General features: G+C 34.4%; 1 protein-coding gene across 1 annotated transcript in view; it reads left to right on the top strand.

Moving 5' to 3' along the window:
• Nucleotides 1–16,763: 16,763 nt before the first annotated feature.
• LOC309829471 (interferon-induced protein 44-like) overlaps nt 16,764–24,731 on the top strand; it is a gene marked incomplete at both ends in the record, with an annotated part of 52,118 nt that continues 44,150 nt past the window's right edge. The window contains 1 exon segment of the mRNA XM_082665405.1: nt 16,764–16,955. Within this exon segment, the coding sequence (XP_082521531.1) occupies nt 16,764–16,955 (192 nt within the window).

The following is a 24,731-nucleotide window of genomic DNA, read 5'->3' as shown; positions in this document are numbered from 1 at the left end:
ACATTAATTTTGTATCCTGCTACTTTATGAAATTCATTGATTAACTCTAGTAGTTTTCTGGTAGCGTCTTTAATATTCTCTATGTATAGTATCATGTGATCTGCAAACAGTGACAGCTTTACTTCTTCTTTTCCAATTTGAATTCCTTTTATTTATTTTTCTTCTCTGATTGCTGTGGCTAAAACTTCCAAAACTATGTTGAATAACAATGGTGAGAGTGGGCAACCTTGCCTTGTTCCTGATTTTAGAGAAAATGCTTTCAGTTTTTCACCATTGAGAACGATGTTGGCTGTGGGTTTGTCATATATGGTCATTATTATGTTGAGGTAAGTTCCCTCTATGCCTACTTTCTGGAGGGTTTTTTTTTAATCATAAATGCGTGTTGAATTTTCTTGAAAGCTTTTTCTGCCCCTATTGAGATGATCATATGGTTTTTATACTTCAGTTTGTTAATATGGTGTATCACATTGATTGATATGGGTATACTGAAGAATCCTTGCATTCCCGGGATAAACCCCACTTGATCATGGTGTATGATCCTTTCAATGTGCTGTTGGATTCTGTTTGCTAGTATTTTGTCGAGGATTTTTGCATCTATGTTCATCATTGATATTGGCCTGTAGTTTTCTTTCTTTGTGACATCTTTGTCTGGGTTTGGTGTCAGGGTGATGGTGGCCTCGCAGAATGAGTCTGGGAGTGTTCCTCCCTCTGCTATATTTTGGAAGAGTTTGAGAAGGATAGGTGTTAACTCTCCTCTAAATGTTTGACAGAATTCGTCTGTGAAGTTATCTCATCCTGGGCTTTTGTCAGAAGATTTTTAATCACAGTCTCAATTTCAGTGCTTGTGATTGGTCTGTTTATATTTTCTATTTCCTCCTGGTTCAGTATTGGAAGTTTGTATTTTTAAGAATTTGTCCATTTCTTCCCAGTTGTCCATTTTATTAGTATATAGTTGCTTGTAGTAATTTCTCGTGATCCTTTGTATTTCTGCAGTGTCAGTTGTTACTTCTCCTTTTGCATTTCTATTTCTAATTCTGTTGATTTGAGTTCTCCCTTGTTTTCTTGAAGAGTCTGGCTAATGGTTTATCAATTTTCTTTACCTTCTCCAAGAACCAGCTTTCAGTTTTATGGATCTTTGCTATTCTTTCTTTTATTTCTTTTTCATTTATTTCTGATCTGATCTTTATGATTTCTTTCCTTCTGCTAACTTTGGGTTTTTTTTGTTCTTCTTTCTCTAATTGCTTTAGGTGTAAGGTTATGTTGTTTATTTGGGATGTGTCTTGTTTCTTGAGGTGGGATTGTATTGCTATAAGCTTCCATCTTAGAATTGCTTTTGCTGCACCCCATAGGTTTTGGGTAGTTGTGTTTTCATTGTCATTTGTTTCTAGGTATTTTTTGATTTCCTCTTTGATTTCTTCAGTGATCTCTTGGTTATTAAGTAGTGTATTATTTAGCCTGCATGTGTTTGTTTTTTTTACAGACATTTTCCTGTAATTGATATCTAGTCTCATAGTGTTGTGGTCGGAAAAGTTACTTGATACGATTTCTATTTTCGTAAATTTACCAAGGCTTGAACACTTGAGAAGAAAGTGTACTCTGTTGTTTTTGGATGGAATGTCCAATAAGTATCAATTAAGTCAATCTTGTTTAATGTGTCATTTAAAGCTTGTATTTCCTTATTTATTTTCATTTTGGATGATTTGTTCATTGGTGAAAGTGGGGTGTTAAAGTCCTCTACTTTGACTGTGTTACTGTTGATTTCTCCTTTTATGGCTGTTAGCATTTGCCTTATGTACTGAGGTGCTCCTATGTTTGGGTGCGTAAATATTTACAATTATTATATCTTCTTCTTGGATTGATTCCTTGATCATTATATAGTGTCCTTCTTTATCTCTTGTAATAGTCTTTGTTTTAAAGTCTATTTTGTCTGATATGAGAATTGCTACTCTAGCTTTCTTTTGATTTCCATTTGCATGGAATCTCTTTTCCTATCCCCTCACTTTCAGTCTGTATGTGTCCCTAGGTCTGAAGTGGGTCTCTTGTAGACAGCATATATATGGGTCTTGTTTTTGTAACCATTCAGCCAGTCTATGCCTTTTGGCTGGAGCATTTAATCCATTTACATTTAAGGTAATTATCGATATGTATGTTCCTATTACCATTTTCTTAATTGTTTTGGGAATATTATTGTAAGTCTTTTCCTTGTCTTGTGTTTTCTGTCTAGAGAAGTTCCTTTAGCATTTGTTGTAGAGCTGGTTTGGTGGTGCTGAATTCCCTTAGCTTTTATTTGTCTGTAAAGGTTTTAATTTCTCCATCAAATCTGAATGAGATCCTTGCTGGGCAGAGTAATCTTGGTTGTAGGTTTTTCCCTTTCATTACTTTAAATATGTCCTGCCATTCCCTTCTGGCTTTCAGAGTTTCTGCTGAAAGATCAACTATTAACCTTATGGGGATTCCCTTGTATGTTATTTGTTGTTTTTCCCTTGCTGCATTTAATATATTTTCTTTGTATTTAATTTTTGATAGTTTGATTAATATGTGTCTTGGCATGATTCTCCTTGGATTTATCCTATATGGGACTCTCTGTGATTCCTGGACTTGATTAACTATTTCCTTTCCCATATTAGGGAAGTTTTCCACTATAATCTCTTCAAATATTTTCTCAGTCCCTTTCTTTTTCTCTTCTTCTTCTGGGACCCCTATAATTTGAATGTCGGTACATTTAATGTTGTCCCAGAGTTCTCTGAGACTGTCCTCAATTCTTTTCATTCTTTTTTCTTTATTCTGCTCTGCAGTAGTTGTTTCCACTATTTTATCTTCCAGGTCACTTATCCATTCTTCTACCTCAGTTATTCTGCTATTGATTCCTTCTGGAGAATTTTTAATTTCATTTATCATGTTGTTCATCATTGTTTGTTTGCTCTTTAGTTCTTTTAGGTCCTTGTTAAACATTTCGTATATTTTCTCCATTCCATTTCCAAGATTCTGGATCACCTTTACTCTCATTATTCTGAATTCTTTTTCAGGTAGACTGCCTATTTCCTCTTAGTTTGTTAAGGCTGGTGGGTTTTTACCTTTCTCCTTCACCTGCTGTTTCTCTTTCTTCTCATTTTGCTTAACTTACTGTGTTTGGGGTCTCCTTTTTGCAGGCTTCAGATTCGTAGTTCCCATCGTTTTTGGTGTCTGTCCCCAGTGACTAAGATCGGTTCAGTGGGTTGTGTAGGCTTCCTGGTGGAGGGGACTGGTGCCTGTGTTCTGGTGGCTGAGGCTGGATCTTGTCTTTCTGGTGGGCAGGACCACGTCCGGTGGTGTGTTTTGGGGTGTCTGTGACCTTATTCTGATTTTAGGCAGCCTCTCTGCTAATGCATGGGGTTGTGTTCCTGTCTTGTTAGTTGTTTGGCATAGGGTGTCCAGTACTCTAGCTTGCTGGTTGGTGAGTGGAGCTGGGTCTTAGTGTTGAGATGGAGATCTCTGGGAGCGCTTTCACTGTTTGATATTATGTGGAGCTGGGAGGTCTCTGGTGGACCAATGTCCTGAACTCAGCTCTCCCACTTCAGAGGCACAGGCCTGACACCCAGCCAGAGCACCAAAACCCTGTCAACTACATGCCAGGTATGTGGGGAGTTTCTTGCCTTTTGGGAAGTCTGAGGTCTTCTGCCAACATTCAGTCAGTGTTCTGTAGGAGTTGTTCCACATATAGATGTATTTTTGATATATTTGTGGGGAGGAAGGTGATCTCCATGTCTTACTCTTCCGCCATCTTGAAGGTCTCTTCACAATGGAGTCTTAAGTTGTGTCTTTTTTGACACAGAGATACTTTATTCAAACATGCATTCATTTGATTTTTATCTTGATTTTCCTACTTTTGACAGGAAAATGGCTTTGTAGATGCTGCTGGGTTTCCCCAGCCACATCCTTTCCACCCTTTGATTTTGGAAGTGACTGTGGTGGATACTTCCCTGATTCCTACGTCAAGCCCCAGCAGTATTGCTTAGTTTTTTCTGCCTCAGGGCTTTCCCCAAAGTTAAGGGAGCTGATTCTGCCCAGAGTTGGTTGGGGCAGGTGGTGGGGTGGTGGAATGAAGTGTCCCTAGTTGCAGCCCTCAACTAATATAGAGAGGGGGAAGCAGTGGATGAATACACCAGCTCCTATTATTTGAAGGAAAAATTCTGAGGTGGCATCTTCACAGTTCTCAGAGGTCCTTGGGGAGGACTGTGCCTCCATTGTTTACTGCAGCACCAGTTCAGTAAAGGATATTCCTTTGTTTTTCTCTCCCTTGCTTTCTCAGTCTTCCTAACTCCCTCATTCTGGCTTCCTTCATTCCTTCCCAAATAAACTCTCTGCGTTCAAGTCCCTGTCCCAGGCTGTGCTCTCTGAGAAACCCAACCAAGACTCACATTTACAAGAAATGTTCAACTTTTCTAACTCTGTTATTAGAAAAACTATATCAACAACAGCATAAGAACACTGATGTTTATCCCTTCCTACTCAGCCCTAGTTTTTGAATAAAACAAGGAATAGTGCAGATGAAAGTAAACTAGAAAGAGTTATTTCCTACGCAAAGGGAACAGTGCAACTTAGTTCCAGTCTATTTGTAATTTCTGGGAATGGGCTAGATCTCTTAATTTTTCAAAAGGACATGGAATATTGCTAATTGAAGTTTTCAAAATAAAGTATTCAAAATAATTGTATTTAGTATGGTTTGCTTTTAGTCTGGATTAAGTCTTTGGATTAGCAGTTAATAAAATAAAATTACAATGTCAGTAAATGGCTTTCCTGCAAGATAGCCAGACCAGTTGGTGTCAAGTAAGTAGGAATAAACATAGTAAAAATGTTCAGAATCTAAATGAAAAATACAAAGTCTTATTGAGAGACACCAAAGAATATTTGAAAATTGTTAAGATGTATATCTTCCTTAAATTAACCATTAAAACTAGCGCAATACTAATGAAAATTACATCAATTTTTTTCAATCTGAAAAAATTAATATAAAGGTCATTTAAAAATAAACAAAATTAACCTGATTGTTTCAAAAAATAGGAAAGATACTTGCTAAAGCAGAGAGTATTAAATTTATTATAAGTTAGAGTAATTAAAACCTTGTGGAACCACAATAAGATATCATTTCACACCCACTAAGATGGCTATAATAATAATAAACCAGGATTAACAAGTGTTGGTGGGGATGTAGAGAAGTTTGCGGTGGGAATGTAAAATGGGGAAACTGCTATGGAAAACAGTTTGAAGTTTTCTCAAAAAGTTAAACATAGAATTAGCATATGACCCAGCAACTCCACTTCTAAGAATATACCCAGAAGAATTGAAACAGGTATTCAAACAAAAATTTGTACACAAATGTATCACGAAAAAGTGGAAACAATGCCCATCAGACATCAGTTGGGGTCAATATTTACAGAATTTTGAAGGGAAAAGTTTTGATCAAAGAAAATTATATCCAGTCAAGGTGTTGGTCACGTGAGTTGCTAATGAAAATAAACTCGGATACACAATAGTACAGAGAATTTACCCTAAACGGATACTTTTTGAGAAATATTTCAAGTCATATATATGTCAACAGAAAAATAAATAAAAGTCTATAACTCCAAAATGAGTAATTTGTGGTGTTAGAGGAATGGGATGAGTGTGAAAAACATTTCGATATAAAATAAATTGTAAGCAATTATTTTAAAATATTGCTTTAAAATACTGTAAATATCAAAAGTAATTCTTAAATGAAAACACATGTAATATTAAAAATGATAATTTGATATGACTAATATATATTGAACTCCTAGATTATATTTACAAATATAGATTGGGGAGAAAAAAATAAGTAAATTCCCATTTTACTTGGAGTGGTGGTAAGGCAAATTCATTATTGATTTTGGTAATCAGAAAATTATAGTATTTTTATTTTTTTTATCTTAATGTGATTAGCAGCATATTTTAAAGCAGGATATATCATTGTTAAATCACTGGAGTAGATAAAAGCTAAGAATGTTTAGCCTATGCAATAAAATGTAAAAGAAATGAGTATTTTTTTTAAAGAGGAAGTATGAAATAAGAGAACTGTTATATCAGTTATGAAAATGGATACAAATAGCTTAATTTCCCCTATTACATAGCAACATTTCATATTGATTTAAAATGGATATTTCAACAACAGGCTGATTGTAAAAGCATATCTAAAGTAGTGACACAGGTGATTAAAAAACAAAGGATGATAAAAAGTAATAAGGCAAGTAGAAACAAAAAGCAAAAGAAGAAATATTAAATTTCAAAGAAAAGACAATTCAAGACAAATCATTAAGCAAGATAATTTTATATCAATAAGCATGGTTCACAATGACCATATAATAGTCATGAACCATTTTAGCAGAATATGTAACCTTGCAATATTTCATGTAAAAAGGTGTTAGAAATATACAGATAACTTGATAGAAGCAATAATTTTAGAATGCTATAAAGCACTCAACTAACTAAAGAAATTATACCCAAAGGCCAGACAGTTCAATAACAAAGTCAATCATTTTAAAATTTGTATACATTTTAAAATTAATTATGCACAATCACCTAAATTACTATTGGATGTAAAATACAATTCAGACTCAACTTCATACTATTTAGAGAAAGTAAAAATGAAGTTTTCATATTAAAACATGAAATACATCATCTAAAGACCTGCTCAAGAGCAAATTCAAAACTTTAAATATTTTGAAATTTAAAAATAATGAATTAAACATTTATCAAATGCATTTGAAAATGAACAACAAAAATATATTGAAGGCACTATGAACAGGGAAATGTGTAGGAAAGGTAAAACTAATCTCATTCCTAAAACTCAGAGGATGAGCACAACACCAAAAATGATAGACAGTACAGAGCAAATAAGAAATTAGTAACTCAGAAAGTAAACAGAACAAGGAAACTGATAAAAATCTAAAAATTGGTTGCTTGTCTGAGGGAAGGAAACCCAACAATCTAATATTATTGAAAAGCCTAGCAAACAGAATTGAAACGAAGAGGGAACTACTAAAATCAATAGTGAGAAACTAGATATAGGGACACATATCTAAATTATTTTTAAAAATTAAGAAATGCTGCACACAATTCCATGCTTACAATATTAAAAACCTGGAAAAGTTGATTATTTCTATTCATCCCAATTTCTCCTGCCTCAACATACATTGTAAAAAATGAATAGTAGTTTACAGTGTACAATACTGGTTTGTTACCTATAGGTATTATGTTGTATAGCAGATCTCTACAACTTATTCATCCTGGACAACAGAAATTTTGCATGTGTCCAAACTCATGAAGGGTCTGCATGAGTTTATATGAAATGTATACAGTATTTTTGTGTATAAATTATACCTCAATAAAGCTAAAGATGAAAAGAACAGTATTCAACTAATTTCTTATAATGGCACAGGCTGAATTAATTTCAGAATATAGACTCTATTACTGTTTTACTTTTGTCAAAACATTGTTTAATTGTTGTGTCTCCAGTCCCTTTCTCTAATAATAATTTTATATACTACATCTCTTATCTACTTATTAGATAGTTTATCTATCTTTAATCTCTTCTTTCATAGAACGTTATACATATAAGCCCTCCAATATTTGCAAAACTCTTTTAAGCTTCCTGGAAGCAGTTTGCTAGCTCCTAAGGTGAAGATAAATTGGAGTCTTATTACAAACACCAAAATATACACTTATTCCGGTAGGTGTAAGTGTAAATTTGTGTGGTCTTACATCTTCCCCCAAATGTATTATGCTTCAGTGGTCTCAGCTGGATATCTGGGTTAAAATAAAGAATGAGAAGCCCATGCTTCATTTGATCTCAGCTTTCCTAAGGTCATAAATAATGAAAGACAAATTGTGCCTTCCTAGTATTTCCAAAGAGTCATCAGGCATACAGGCATGGCAGTGGAACAGAGCATTAGAATATGATCAGGCTATTTGTATATTAACAGAAGCAACACCTGTTGATCCTGATCTCTGAACTTTGTGTTCTTCAAAACAGGTGCTTAATTTTCCTGTGCTAATAACTCTGTAAATTGTAACATTATATTATCTTCATTGGAAATACTGATCTTTCTTTCACTCTTAACAAATATTTGTTAAACATCTTTCAATATGTCCTAATTTTAAAAGCCATATATTACAACTATGTAATAATTATTAAGCTCGTGGCAACTGAGTGGTCAATGTTCCTTTCATAAGAATAGAAAACATAATGGGAATTTGTAGTCTATATTGGCTATTATTAATTTAATAACACCTGGTAGTTTTAAGCATAAAAGAATTTGTCCTTGGTTTCTTTTAAAAAAATAATTTATTATAGTTGATTTACAATGTTGTGTTAGTTTCTGGTGTACAGCAACGTGATTCAGTTATACATATATATGATATTTTGCATATGCTAATCCCAAACTCCCAATCCATCCCTCCCCCACCTCTCCTCCCCCTTGGTAACCATAAGTCTGTTCTCTATGTGAGTCTGTTTCTGTTTCATAGATAAGTTCATTTGTGTCGTAATTTAGATTCCACATATAAGTGATATCATATGGTATTTTTCTTTGACTTGCTTCACTTAGTATGATAATCTCTAGGTACATCCATGTTGCTGCAAATGGCATTATTCCACTCTTTTTTACAGCTGAGTAGTATTCATATATATATATTCATGTATATATATACACCACATCTTCTTTATCCATTCATCTGTCGTTGGACGTTTAGGCTGGTTCCCTGTCTTGGATATTGCAAATAGTGCTACCATGTATAAGGATGCATATATCAATATCTTTTTGAATTACAGTTTTGTCCAGATATATGCCCAGGAGTGGTTTCTTATAAAACATGAAGCTCATTGATTAACATAATGTGAATACATCTTTCTTTGATTTCTTGGCTCAGACATATTATTTAACTCTTTTGAACCAATTGTTCTCATATGTAAAGTGGAAACATCATTTATATTCTGGGATTGTTTAATGTTTTAATAGATAATAATGATATGTAATATATGAACATCATTAACATGTCCATCATTTCTGTCGGTGATATCAGAACAGATGTTTGCAGTTGTCTGGCAGTTAGTCTAGGAGAGGATCAGAATGAACAATAATGAAAGCTTAGTCCAGGCATAGGGAACAGTATATTCAAAGATATATCCATGTGTAAAATCATGGTGTGTTAGAAATACTGTGTCCCTGGTGCTTAGGGTGAGATAGTCAAAGATGAGTCTGGACAGTATGGTACAGCCTTGGCCTTAATGAATTTTATGTCATCCTAAAAGCCATGAAGAGTCACCAAACTGTTTTACACGGCAAATCACATAAGATTTGCATTTTAGAAAGAGTCCTCTCACAGTAGTGCGCAGAATGTGTCAGAGGGACTGTTGCCCTTGTCTAGTCGAGGGCAGTGTTATGAGCCCTTGATGAGCCCATTGACGATTCTAAGAGGGACAGTGACAGTGAAGAAAGAGAGAGAAGGACAGAACAGAGGGCTAGTACATACGAGGTAGATTACCAGGATTCAGTGACAATGGTATTTAGAGGGCAAAGGGAAGAATAAAGTTTAATTTCAATGACACCGATTTAGATAAACTAGGAGGAGGCTCATGTTATTCTCCAAATTAGAGAACAGAGGAAGATCAGGTTTAAGAAGGAAATGGTGAGTTTAAAGTGCCTTATCTTCACCACAGATAAATTCATATTTCCAGTTGCCAGCTACATACAAGAGCCTTGGGTTCAGTTGGGTGTATGACAGCCTTCGACATGTATGTCATAACTGAAGCCATGGGAATGGATGAGATTTCTTAAAGTGAGATGCCAAAGGCTGTGTTCTGGGGGTCATTGTTATTAATAGTTAGGCAGAAGATAAAATAGAAACCAGAGTGATTCATTTAAATGAAATAATGGAGGAAAATAATTTATTAGGCATAGTACACTGACATTACGGATCAGATGAAATGTTGGATCTTATTGCTTCATGAGAATGTTTCATTTCAGCAGTGCCAGAAATTATATTCTGCCTCATAGAGAAAACCTAATTAACAGTGGTTAACTAAAAACAGCGAGATTTTTTCCCCCTTTAGGTAATGAGAAGGTAGGAGGAAGGTGTTCTAGCTGGTATAGCAGCTCCAACATGTTGTTAAGATTCTAGCTTTCTGCCCTGCCACTGTTAGATGTGAGTTTTCTTCTTGTTTCTGCTACATAAGTGCAAGATGGTTCTTCCGCTTCTGGCCATTTACTTGCTTCCTAAGGGAAACTGCTCTCCCCAAGGTGTGGCTGAGGAAAGCAAGGGTGTCCATGTTCCATGCCTTGTAAACTTATCGGCCATGTATGATTGTACCAAGATGAACACTTTTAAGATGGCCTGGAAAGTGTAGATGGTAGTTAGCAGGTCCCAGTAGATTCACTCATTATCAGGAATTTGAATAGGGAAATTTAGAGAAAATTACTTAATTGGTAGCTCGAGAGGAAATGGACATAATAACTGAGCCATGTTGGTAGCAGAAAAACTAGAGTGATGCAGGGACTCTCATAGTGGGAAGGGTTAAAAGTTGACCAGATTTTTACAGTTGCCCTGGTGCCTGAAAGACGTTTTGGTGCCATGAGGGCCAAGAGCACTGTGGTGTCTCTTCTTCCTATTCGGGCTGGGTGCTTGGCTTTTCTCGAATTTCCTTGACAACTGATCATGTGCCTAGGATTCTTACTTTCTTCATTTTCCTGTGCATCCCACCAGTTAGATCCTCATTAATTAAAATAACTTGACTCTGTATTTTGCAAAGAGAATCACAAACAAACATACGCACACATACTTTATTCACTATTCTTTGAACATTCTTGCTAGATTCTAACCAATGATTTTAAGGAAATAGCCAATAAAGTGAAATCAAACACTCATGAAATCATGACAGCAATATCTCTAAATTTAAGACAAGTAATGAAGTGGAAACCATTCTGAAAGTTAGTGAATTCTCGCCAAGGTTAATTACTTTATACAGAATGGGAAAAATATAATACTTATATTTTGAAAAATAATAGTAAGAACTATGCAGTATATAAAAGTTGATTTCTGGATACTTTGAAATTTATCTGAAGCCATGTCAAATCAAATCAAATACATTTAATATTATCTTAGGAAAGATATTAAGAAGCTGGAGAGTATACCTGCCTATAAAATGAAATTATAAAGATCTTGAGCTTTCATAAATTATCTATTGTGTGGGAAAAAGAATAAACACAATATTTACTCAGTACTGAATATATGGCCTATACACAAAACTGAATTTTCCAGAATAAATTATGTCAGACTATGCTTCATCAATCATAGATATAGGATTGTAAGGTGAGTCAGAAATAATCTCAGTGCCTAGGATTTGAGAAACTTAAAGAGATTGAAAGCAAAAGATTCTCAGATTCAATGTTATCACTGCACATGTCTTTCAAGTGCCAAAGATTTGAGAGGACTAATTCTCACAACATTCAAGTTTTTTGGAAGTTTTTCAGGAGATTTAGTAAGTAAAATTTTTATTATTTGCTGCAGTAGAAATATGAGATAGGATTATTATCTGAAAAAAAATATTTGTTGACTGGAACTAAATGGAACTAAAGATTCCAATGCAAGTCCTATTAGTTGCAAAGAGTAATTTTCAATACACCATGGTGTTTTCTACAATATACTATTTACCACTGAATTGAAAATCAGACTTCAAATAATAAGAAAAACTTTTATTTATGTACATATATTTTCTATTATCATTCTTTTTTAAATTTTTGAACAGTTGTAGGGAGCTATGTTTGCTGATCTGGTGGAATCTGAAATGCTTTTATTTAATTTCAAGAAATAAATGAATTCACAACTATTTTATAGAAAGAAAAGAGAAATTTACTTATAATTCTTTTAAAATCTGTTATTTTGTAGATGGTTTCCAAGATAAGTATACTTATTGCTTGTGGTAATGTCATTATTAATATACTTTTATTATTTTGACTGAAGAGTGTTTTTATATTTCACTGAACAAACTGTAAAGCTGAAGGTTTTATTCACAACACATTTGAGATCTAAAAACTAGTTCCCAGCAGTCCTAAATGCTTGTAAACAAATTAATATATTTGTCTGTAATCTGTTTCTTCCTCTTCTCTCTCTGCCTCTCTGTCTGATTCTCTCTCCCTTCCTTCCTCTCTCTCCTAGCCTTCTCATTATGTTACATTCTGACTAAAATTAAAACGTGGATTTTTAGAAGCAGTTTTCTTTACAGCAGAAGTGAAGTCATTCGGTGAGAATGATATTTAAGTAGTGTCCAGTTCCACTTTAGGTAAATCATCTATTTTGCCAAACTGGTTTGGCTGTTGGGATTTGAGTTGACCTATCAGGTTAGTGGAGAAAACAAACTTTTAAGTCAGGCAAATGTTGGCTATCTGCCTTATTAAAAAATTGTCAAAGTTTTGATCTTTGAGTTTGCTTAGGAAGTGTTTTTAAAGTGATAACATTTGGTTTACATAACTTTTGTTTAAATAATCTTTTTTATATAAATACTAGCACTGGTTCAGGTAATACAAAAATGGACAAAAACCAGTTCCTGATTCCTGACAACAAGAAACGTTTCCTGGTCCCCAACAGTGTTCTACAATATGTAAGGCAGAAGTTAAACTACTCTCTGTCTTCAGTAATGGCTGTTTGGGGGCATGTTAGGCTGTGGGGCAGAGGGATGAATCATTGAACATTATCTAAATACAACCTGGGATACGCATTCTACTGGAGTTTCCAAAAATCAGCTCACAGAGAGAAGAGAGGGGAAGATAAAGGGATGAACAAATGGTGAAGTGACAGGAACACCTCATGAGTTCCTCAACACTCATATGTCTAACAGGCAACTGAAAAATGCTACATAATTGTTTAACATCTAACTTTGTATACTCAAAGTGGAACTTTTGGATCCACGTGCCAAATCTGATCTTTCCTCAGTTTCCAGTTTCCCTTTGGCTCAGAAAATGACACCTTCATATAGTCAATTGCTTAAGCCAAAAATTTAGAAATTGTTCTTCGTTTCTTTCTGCCAGTCCCATATACAGTCCATTAGCAAGGTCTCCTGGCTTTACCTCCAAAATATTCTTCCTACCTCTTAATTTATTTTTATCCTGATCACCACTACCCTAGGCCAATCCATCATAACTCATTTGGATAGTCACCCACTTTTGCCACCTTCCCCTGCCATCCCTCTTCTTTTCAGCATACATAGTGATGCTTTCAATCTATCAACTAGATCATATCTTTCTTCCACTGAAAACCTTCAATGGCTCCCTATTACACTTGGGATGAAACACAAACTCCCTGACATGGCCGATCAGTCCACACTTGCTCTGGTCCTTGCCAACCTTACCCGCCTCATCTCACACTTCTTCTGCTGTTGCTCCCTATACATTACTTTGACCTTCTTTCTTTTCCTCATCATGCTTGTTACTGCCTCAGATCTTTCTTTGGTTGCTATTTTCTATTCTTGAAACTTTTTTTTTTTGGTCATTTTTGTGGCTGGTTCCTCACAATTCAGGTCTTAACTCAAAATGGTACTTCTTCAAAGAGATCTTCCCTGACCACCCTATCTAAAATATCTCCCTGTAACTCTCTACTACGTAAGTTTGCTTTTATTAGTGTATCAAAACTTTTGCTATGTGACACTAACTTGCTAATTTATTTGTTCAATTATTTATTTTCCATTTTTCTCCCACTGAACATAAAGCTCCTTGAAGGTAGGAACTTGTCACATTCAAGGTCCCCATCCCAGCTTCTAGAAAGTGCAGAGCACCTTGCAGGCACTCCATATATACTCGACAAATGAATGACTGAATGCATGAGCAGACAAAATTATAGAGGGAAGTAATGATCACTAGGTACCATCATAACTTAGTCAAAACCAGGTCTTGGCAGAATAATCTAATTCTCTTTGTGAAGTAGGTTTGCCCGACCTAAAGACTTGGGTAATGCTGTAGACATAAAATATATGTAGACAAGATAGAGAAATCTAAATATATGTAGACAAGATAGAGAAATCTAAATATATGTAGACAAGATAGAGAAATGTAAATTAAGTTTATAATTATTTGGGTTCAAATTGCTCTCTTCTTTGAATACATTATTTCACCGAATTGGCTTAAATGAATATTACTGAGTTATTACTATATGCTAGGCACCTTATGAGGTAGGAGACATTCATTTACATTTGTGTGTAACACAAAACTTGTGGAATCTAATTTGAAAACCAAATTAGATTAAAAATAGCACGATAGGTTGACATAATTGTCTAAATTTAACAGAAAATTAATAAGGATTAACATAAGGATTAACAGAGTCCTGAAACATGTTTGTACAAAAGATTTAAACATGACAACACCCAGAAAAAAAAATCTGTGGGTGCTACCCAACTGTCAGTTTAAAAAATTAGAGATAGGATGTAGCTGATAAACATATCTCAGTTGCCTTAATAGAAAGCTTACACTCTGCCCAAAACAGAGAAATTCAGTCCTGAGAGGCAGAGCAAGAACAAAGGCTAGAAATGACAAGGGGATAGGTTTAAATATTAGATTAGGATACACTTTCTAGTAATCAGATTAAGAGTTTGACGAAACATCTTCCACTACTTGTTGGATGACCATTTTTGGAGTAATTGTGGAGAGGCTTCATGCTATATTCTATTCTGTAGATTTACAGATTTTCAGTAGAGTGTGCCTTGTTGAACCCTTCAAAGATAAATAGGTAAAATGCATCAGAACACCAAAAGAATCTAGAAAATATGTAGTGTCATAAGTAAAGGAGTGTAGCAAGGGAACCCCCTTGTGGCAGGATAATATTATTCCAAACGAAGACTGTAACTAGAATTCGTTAGATTTTTCTTATCTTATACCCAGTGTTTGAAGTATGACTTAATTGTACCATATTCATTAATTTGATGTCATTGTTTGTTTTTGTTTCCTTTTCTCTCTTTTAAAAGCAACTTATAGAAGTATAACACATACAGAAAAGTATACAAATCACAAGTGTATAGCTCAATAAATTATCATAAATTGAACATACCTATGTAACCAGCACCCAGATCAAGAATAAGAATATTACTAACACCAAGAACACTCCCATTGTTCCTGCTTCTAGTCACTGCTCCTGCAAGGGCAGCCACTATTCTGATTTTTAACACCATAGGTAGGTTTTGACTATACTTGAACATTGATAAATCATACATTATGTATTCTTTTCCCATTTTCCCATTTTTCACTTAACATTGTTTGTGGGGTTCATGATATGAAGATATCATTCTTTTGCTCTCATTGCTATACAGTATTTCATTTTGTGAATATACCATATTTATTTGTTCTATTGCTAATGGGCATTTGAGGAGTTTTCAGCCTGGGACCATTACAAACAATGCTGCTATGAACATTCTTGTGCGTGTTCTGTGATGAATATGGATAGGAGAGTGCATAGGTGGTAGAATTGCTGAGTCATAAGGTACCCTTATACTCAGCTTTCATTGATATTGCCCACTAGTTTTTTTTGTTTGTTTGTTTTTTGCAGTATGCGGGCCTCTCACTGCTGTGGCCTCTCCCGTTGCGGAGCACCGGCTCCGGATGCGCAGGCTCAGCGACCATGGTTCACGGGCGCAGCCGCTCCGCGGCATGTGGGATCTTCCCGGACCGGGGCACGAACCCGCGTCCCCTGCATTGGCAGGCGGACTCTCAACCACTGCACCAACAGGGAAGCCCTGCCCACTAGTTTTTAAAATGGTTTTACCAGTTTATACTTCCACAACCAGAATTGCCATTGTGCCACATTCTAGCCAACACTTGGTTGATCTTTATCATTTTGGTCAGTCTGATAGGTGAATAGTGATATATCATTGTGGTTTTAATTTTTACTTTCTTGATTATTGATGAAGTTGAATACTCTGCATATGTCTATTCACCATTTATGAAGCACTCGTTTTTCTGTTGGTTTGTCTCTCCTGATTTGTACCTGTTCTTGAAATATTCTGGATATGAATTCTCTGTTGCATATACGAATTGGGAATCTCCTCTCCAAATTTGTGAGATGTATTTTCATTCCTACAGGTGTGTCTTTTGATAAGAAATCCTTAATTTTAATATTTTTCACTTTATCAGATTTTATAGTTACTGCTTTTTGCACCCTATTTAAGAATGCTTTGCCTACTCCAAAGTCTGGAAATGTTCCATATAGTTTTCTACTAAAAATGTGGTTTTACCTTTTACATTCAGATTTGTAATCCATTTAGAATTAATTTTTGAGTAGGGTCAAAATTAATTTTTTTCTGTTTGGTCTTCTAATTGACTCAGAACCATTTATTGAATGAATTATCCTTTCTTCACTGTACTGTAGTGTGTGTTTATCATTAATCAGGCGACTGTGTATGTGTGAATCTGTCTCTATAGACTCTATTCTGTTCAACTGGTCAATTTCTCTATCTTTCATCAATCACACACTATCTTAATGATGGTTTTATAACAGTTTTATAATAGTGAGTCCTCCAGTTTGGGTGGTGTTCTTCTTCTGTTCCAGTTATCAATTTATTGCCTCCTGGCTCCAAATTCACTCTTTATTGCCCAGTCTCTGATGAAAATTGTCCTTTTAAATGTTTTCCCTTTGTCAGTTGGTATGAAGTTGAGCATTGTTAGTAGAGGGCACTGGAGAGACATTGCAAGAGAAAGGTTTTGCTTCCCGGTTCTGCAAATGCTGGAGCGTGCATGGCTTCTCCAGGTCCAGCTCCTGCAGCATGCGCAGCTGGCTATTCCAGTAACAGGCTCCTGCAGTACATGGCAGCCAGAAGCACCCAGCAGCCTGCGGCGTTCCCCAATACCCCACCTCGGGTAGTTTTGTGCCAGCATGACTCCAGTGAGACACTGCTGTCTGAGCAACTTTCCCCAGCACCCCAGAGAGTAAATTTCCAGCAATTTCCACCAATGCACGCAACAGGCATTTCTTTGCCATTTAGAAAGCCACTGCCATACTTAAGATTTGGGGTTCTTTGCCCTACTGGGACGTCTGGCTTGTGTTCTAACTCATCCTAAGGGTATGACTGTTCCTTATATCTGCTATTTATGAAGTTTTTAGTTTTTACTTCTAGACAATCTGTCATTGTTACAACCCTCTGTTACTATAAATAGTTCTTTGTATTAAACTTTCCCAGATTAAATTACAGTGTGGTTTCTTTCTCCTGATTTTATCCAGGTTGACATAATATCTTTAAAATAAAGTCTTCCACTCTGAACATGGTACGTTTTTCCATTTAGTTAGTTCTATTCTTGTACAACATTTGATAGATTTATTACTTTTTTAAACATGCATTGATGTTATTGTAAATGGTATCTTTTATATTTAGTATTAATTTTGTTATTGTTATATAGGAATCTAACTGATTTTTCACAATTTGCCTTTTATTCACTGAACTTGCTAAATTCACATATTATTGCTAACAGTGTGCCTGCACAGTCTTCTGTATTTTTCCACATACACATTTAACACTTATGCAAATCCCTGAATTTACTTTTTCCTTCTAATTCTTATGCCTTTTATTTCTGTAGCTTGACTTATTGCATGTTTACATTTAACACCTTCAATACGAGGTTAAATGGAACTGGTAATAGCAGATACTCTTTCTCTTGGAAAAAAAATTCAGTATTACACCATTAAGGGTGATGCATGCTGTAGTTATTTATCATTAGATACTCTTTATTAGATTAGGAAGGTTCTTTCTATTCCTAGTTTGTTAAGGATTTTATTATTGTTTTAAAATCATGAGTGGGTGTCAAATTTTATTAAGTATTTTCTCTTTGTGTAGATCTTGTTTCAAAACTTTTTGTTTATTAATACGTCAAATTAGTTGCTTTTCTAATGTAAAAACACTCTGCATTACTGCAATGAACCGAAGTCGTTGGGATGTACTATCTTTTTTATTCACTGATAGATTCAATTTCCTAAATACTGTTTAAGATTTTTGTATATATGTTGATAGTGGTTTATAGTTTTCCTTTCTTGTCTTATAATGTCCCTGTCAAGTTTTGTACATAGGTTACTCTGATCTCAAGTTTTGTATCTACGTTAACTGATCTCAAGATTTGGGAAGTGTTCTTGAAAGTTTTGTATAATGTTTGTATTATTCATTCTTCTTATATTTAAAAGATTTCACTAACAGAACTACCTGCGTTTGGGGTTTTCTTTGTGAGATTTTTCTTTTAATTTTTATTTTGCAGTAGTTTAGACTTACAGAAAAGTTGCAGACATAGTACAGAGAGTTCCTATAAAGTTCCTACATACTCTCAACTCAGTTTCCCTTAATATTAACATTTCCCATAATCATAATACAATTATCAAAACTAGGAAATTAACATTGGTATTATACTATTAACTAAATTACAGACATCATTCAAATTTTGTCAGTTTTTCTACTAATGCCTTTGTCCCAGGATCCATCTAAGATCACACATTGTATTTAGTTGTCTTCTTAGTCTCCTTCAGTCTGTGACAGTTCTTAATTCTTAATTCTTGTCTTTTATGACCTTGACACTTTTGAAGATTTCTGTTCAGCTTTTTTTTGTAAAATGGCCTTCGATACGACTTTGTCTGATATTTTCTTATGAGTAGATGAAAGTTATGCATTTTACCAAGAATACCATAAAAGTTATATGTTCTTCTCAGTGCATGATAACTAGGAGTACATAATAGCAATATATTTATCCTGTTAATGTTAACCTCAATTACCTAGTTAAGGTGGTGTCTGCAGAATTTGTCTACTTAAGTTACTATTTTTTCCTTCAAAATTAATAAATATCTTGGGGGAGATACTTTGAGACTCTGTAAATGTCCTAGTTCTCCTCAAACTTACAACTCATTAATTTTAGCATACATTGATGCATCTTACGGAATTTACCTAATATTGATTTTCTATTTCCCTCATTTTTCCTACACTTATTAATTGGAATTCAGAGCTGTACTTTGTCATTCATTTATTTACGTATTAAATTATTTATATCAGGATGAGTTCATGGCTATTTATTTTATCCTATGTGTTATAAACTAATATGATTATTATTTATTTTGCTTCTCAAATTATTTCCCCTTCAGTCATCCTGTGTCTTTTTGACAGTTCTTTGGAGCACTGTCTCACGTTCTGGCACCGCAAGATAGTCATTTCTTAGTTGACGGATCTAGGAATATATGTTGCATACTAATCCACACATACACATACATCTATATTTCTGTATCTATCTATTTGTATGTGTGCTTATACCAATTCCTGCAATTCTAATACAGCACTACAGGATTCCTGCTAGCCTCCTTCCTTTTCTTATTTGTAATTTCTTTGGCAAAAAGAAGCATAGTTATTATTATTTATAATATATTTAATTTTCCTTCAATTCTAGTTGGAACAAACATTAATTTATTTCAAAACTGCTAACCCAAACCCCTATTGCTAACACATTTAGTAACTGGAACAAGGTGTTTTACAGTTCTTTTTGTCCTTAGCATTAGAGTATTTAGTCAAAGTACTGTTTTTCTCAGTTACCTAGGTTAGTTCTTTTCTTCTCCCTCCCTCTCCTTCAATGTGGTTCCATCATTTCTGGGCACATGGTTAGGTTAAGTTCCTTTGCTACAGTTCATATTGTATTTTGGGTTCCTCCCACATCTTGATTGATTTAAATTGTTTATTTATTTGTTTTGGTATGTGAAACATTACTATAGTTCTACGAGTAAGAGGCAAACCAAAGGACATACTTAGAGAAGTGACGTTCCTTCCTCATACCTACTACTCCTTTTTCAGTCCCCCTTTTACTCTACACCTTCCCCACCCCATTAGCAATCAATCTCTTTAGTTTCTGGTTTAGCATTCCTGTACAGTCATCCCTTGGTATCCCTGGGAGGATTGGTTTCTGGACCCCCAGTAGATACCCAAATCCACAGATGCTCATGTCCTATATATAAAATGGAGTAATATTTGTATATAGCCTATGCACATTCTCTGGAATACTTTAAATCATATCTAGATTACTTATAATAACTAATACAATATAAATGCTATGTAAATAGTAGTAAATACAGTGTAAACACTATGTTGCTGGTGTGTGGCAAGTTCAAGTTTTGTTTTTTGGAACTTTCTGGAATTTGTTTCTGCATATTTTCAATCGACATTTGGTTGAATCTGTGGATGTGGAACCCATGAATATGGAAGGCTGACTATTTCTTTTGCACAAATGAGTGGATACATGTATATTTTCTTACATTCTTTCTTACATGAAAAGTAGATGACTATAGATACTTTTATTTGCACTTACTTTTTTCACTTAATAGTAAATTCTGGAAATTACTTCATATCAGTTCATAGAGATCTTTTTATACAGCATAATTCTCCATTGTGTATTGTACCATTTCTTCACCTGATCTCCTATATATAGGCATTTATGTTGTTTCTAACATTTTGCAATTACAAAGAATGCTGTAATGAATAACCCTGTGTATATGTATTTTTGCATTGTTGGAAGCATATCTTCATGGTAGATTCCTAGAGGTGGGATTGTTGGCCGAAAGGTAAGGACATATGTACTTTTCTTACCTATTGTTCAATTCCCCTCCTGAAAGGCTGTACCAGCTTGCATTCCCACCAGTAATATATGAGTGCTTGTTTCCCTCTAGTTTCACCAACAGAATGTGCCATAATTTAAATTAAAAAAATTTAAATACAAGTGAGAAACGGTATAGCAGCGCTTTCTACATTTTCATTTCTCTAATTATGAGTGTTTTTGAACATCTTTTCATGTGTTTGATGGATATTTTTATAACTTTTTGTCTGTTCATAATTCTTTGTGGAAAGATTTTAAATAAAAGATTTAATTTCTTTATTAGAGAGTGGAAATTTTAAATTTTCTGTTTTTTCTTCTATCAGTTTTAAGTTGGGTTTTTCTAGAAAAATTTCCATTTTATATAGTCAAATATGTTGACGTAAGCTGCTAATAATATCTTTATTATATTTTTAATGTCTTTAGGATTAGGTAAGTAGTGATAGTGATGCCTACTCTTTCATATCTAATGTTGATCATTTGTGTTCTCTACCTCTCATTCTCTCTCTCTCTCATTCTCTTGATCTGTCTTGCTAGGAGTTTATCAGTTTTGTCTTTGCAAAGAATCAACTTATGGCTCATTATACTGTGAGAAAGCCAAGCAACCATGTCAGAGAAAATCAAGACTTCTAGCCAACAGCCCCAGGAAAGCTACTAACCAGCAGCCAGAAACAACTTCCAGCCTTGGGAGTGAGGTCATTTTGGACTTCTGGCTGTTCTACACCCCAGCCAAAATCAAGTGAAGCAGAAGCACTTAATGGTGAATGCATAGAATCCTGATAAATAATTGTCATTGTTTTAACTCAGTAAACGTTAGAGGTACTTTGTTATGCAACAACAGGTAACTGAAACACCAAAACAGAGCTTGTATCACTATCTAAGTTAAATAAGATAATAGTCTACACTAGGGATATTTGAGAGAAAAATATTTTGTAGTGACAGCTTTGCTCATAATTTGGATATGGAGTGAAACAAAAAAGAGAAATTAAGAAGAATTCCTAGGCTTTGTCTGAATAAAGCTAGATGGGTATTGGTATCCTTAACTAAAACAGGAACTACTAGGGGAGAAGTGAGGTCATGTTTGAAGGCAGGTTTTGGTGTAGGCCTGTTAAAAACTTAAATGCTTTTTAGACATCCAGTAGAGATATCAAGTCGTCAGCCTGATGTTCTGGGAAGAGGTCAGGACTGAAGACATGCATTTAAGAGTCCTTGGCATATCAACATAGGTGGTATTTAAAGTAAGGGACTGTTTGTTTTTTTGGTATTGAGTTGTATGTGCTGTTTGTGTATTTTGGAATTTAAGCCCTTGTCATTTGCTCATTTGTGAATATTTTCTCCCAGTTTGTAGGTTGTCTTTTCAACTTGTTTATGGTTTTCTTTGCTGTGCAAAAACTTATAAGTTTGATTAGGTCCTATTTGTTTATTCTTGCTTTTATTTCTTTTGCCTTGGGAGACTGACCTAAGAAAACATTGTTACAATTTATGTCAGAGAATGTTTTGCCTATGTTCTCTTCTAGGAATTTTATGATGTCATGTCTTATATTTAAGTCTTTAAGCCATTTGGAGTTTATTTTTGTGTATGGTGTGAGGGAGTGTTCTAACTTCATTGATTTACATGAGGCTATCCAGCTTTACCAACACCACTTGCTGAAGAGACTGTCTTTTGACCATTGTATATTCTTGCCTCCTTTGTTGAAGATTCATTGACTGTAGGTGTGTGGGTTTATTTCTGGGCTCTCTATTCTGTTCCATTAATCCATATGTCTGTTTTCTGTGCCAATATCATGCTGTTTTGATTACTGTAGCTTTGTAGTATTGTCTGAAGTCTGAGATGGTTATACCTCTAGCTTTGTTGTTTTGGCAATTCTGGTTTTTTTATGGTTCCATATGAATTTTTTGATTATTTGTTCTAGTTCTATGAAAAATGTCATGAGTAAATTGATAGGGATTGAATTAAAGCTGTAGATTGCTTTGGGTAGTATGTCCATTTTAACAATATTAATTCTTTCAGTCCAAGAACATGGGATATCTTTCCATTTCTCTGAATCACCTTCAGTTTCCTTTACCAATGTTTTATAGTTTGCAGCATATAAGTCATTCACCTTTTTGGTCAGATTTATTCCTAAGTATTTTATTTTTTTGATGCAATTTTAAAAGGGATTTTAAAAAATTTTCTCTTTCTGATATTGCATTGTTAGTGTAAAGAACTGCAACAGATTTCTGTGTGTTAATCTTGTATCCTGCTACCTTGCTGAACTTGTTTATCAGTTCTAATAGTTTTTGTGCGGAGTCTTAAGGTTTCATCAAATCAAAAAATGAGCAGAAGACTTAAATACACATTTCTCCAAAGAAGACATAGAGATCTCCAAGAGGCACATGCAAAGATGCTCAACATTGCTAATTATTAGAGAAATACACATTAAAACTACAATGAGGTATCACTTCACACTGGTCAGAATGGCCATCATCAAAAAGTCTACAAATAATGAATGCTGGAGAGGGTGTGGAGAAAAGGGAAACCTCCTACACTGTTGGTGGGAATGTAAATTGATGTAAACACTAAGGAAAACAGTGTGGAGATTCCTTAAAAAAACTAAAAATAGAGTTACCACATGGTCCAGCAATCCCATTCCTGGGCTTATATCTAGAAAAGAGGAACACTCTAATTTGAAAAGATACATGTGCCCCAATGTTCACAGCAGCACTATTTACAATAGCCAAGACATGGAAGCAACCTAAGTGTCCATAGACAGATGAATAGATAATAAAGAGGTGATATATATATATACACAATGGGATATTATTCTGCCTTAAAAAATAATGAAATAATGCTTTTTTCAGCAACATGGATGGACCTAGAGATTATCATACTAAGTGAAGTATGTCAGGCAGAGAAAGACAAATATCATGATATCACTTATTTGTGGAATCTAAAAAAACCGATACAAATTAGCTTATTTACAAAACAGAAACAGACTCACAGACGTAGAAAACAATCTTATGGTTACCAAAGGGGAAAGGGGACAGGGGAGGGATAAATTAGAAGTTTGGGATTAACAGATACACACTACTATATATAAAATACATAAATAATAAGCACTGACTGTAGAGCATAGGGAACTATACTCAATATCTTGTAATAATCTTTAATGGAAAAAATCTGAAAAAGAATATATTTTTTATATATATATATATATATATATCACTGAATCACTTTGCTGTGCACTTGAAACTGACACAACATTGTAAATTAACTGTATTTCAATAAAAACACTAATTGTACCATATACAAAAAAAAAAAAAAAAAAAGAAAAGAAAAATAGAGTATGGGACCAAATCAAATCATCCAGGATGTGAGAGTGTTAATAGAGAAGTAAATGCAGGTTTGTTAGGGTTCTATTGTTATAAGCAACAATAGTCAATGCTCATTGACTTAAAGAACAGGAATGTGTTACATGGATATCAACAGGGAAACTGGAAGTAGTTTTGTCCAGGAGTCAAGGGAGAAGGGGCCCAGTCAAGCTCCTGTCACTGGGATAGTTTGCTTAGGACACATGCCCTAACTGCTTCAGGACATGTACTGTCCTGCTGCTGGATTCAATGTCCTTGGTCCAATTCTGAAAGTGAAGAGTTCCCCAAATGCCAGAGCATAAATTCCCAACACTCTGGGAGAGGGATTCAGAAATGAATAAATCGATTTAAAGAAAACGATGATTTAACATACTTGAGTTGGAAGAGTGAAATTTGTATCTCTTTTAAATATATTTCTATTTTATGCTCATGATTACTGTGAAAATTTTATTATGCAATATTCTTTTTCATTTAATAATAAAAATATTAAATGTAGTAAAACTGGTAAATTTGACATTTTTCATACCACAGTTTATTGTAGCCCCAAATGTGAAATTACATAAGCATTGTAGACTGTTCTTCCTGAGCCTAAGTCTGAGTATCATATTAAAATCAGTTCACTGTTCATTTACAATGCAGAATAATAAGAAATCAATAAATGAACAGTTGTGTGTTTAATCATAAGGAAAGGAAATTATTTAATCATAGGAAAATATTTTTCATTATTTTTATTTTCTCAAAGAGACATTT

This window comes from Grampus griseus, assembly GCF_964374135.1.
Source record: "Grampus griseus genome assembly, chromosome: 1".
NCBI classification, from domain to species: domain Eukaryota; kingdom Metazoa; phylum Chordata; class Mammalia; order Artiodactyla; family Delphinidae; genus Grampus; species Grampus griseus.
The sequence above is the reverse complement of the archived record's forward strand: the minus strand, read 5'-3'. Positions and strand labels throughout refer to the sequence as shown.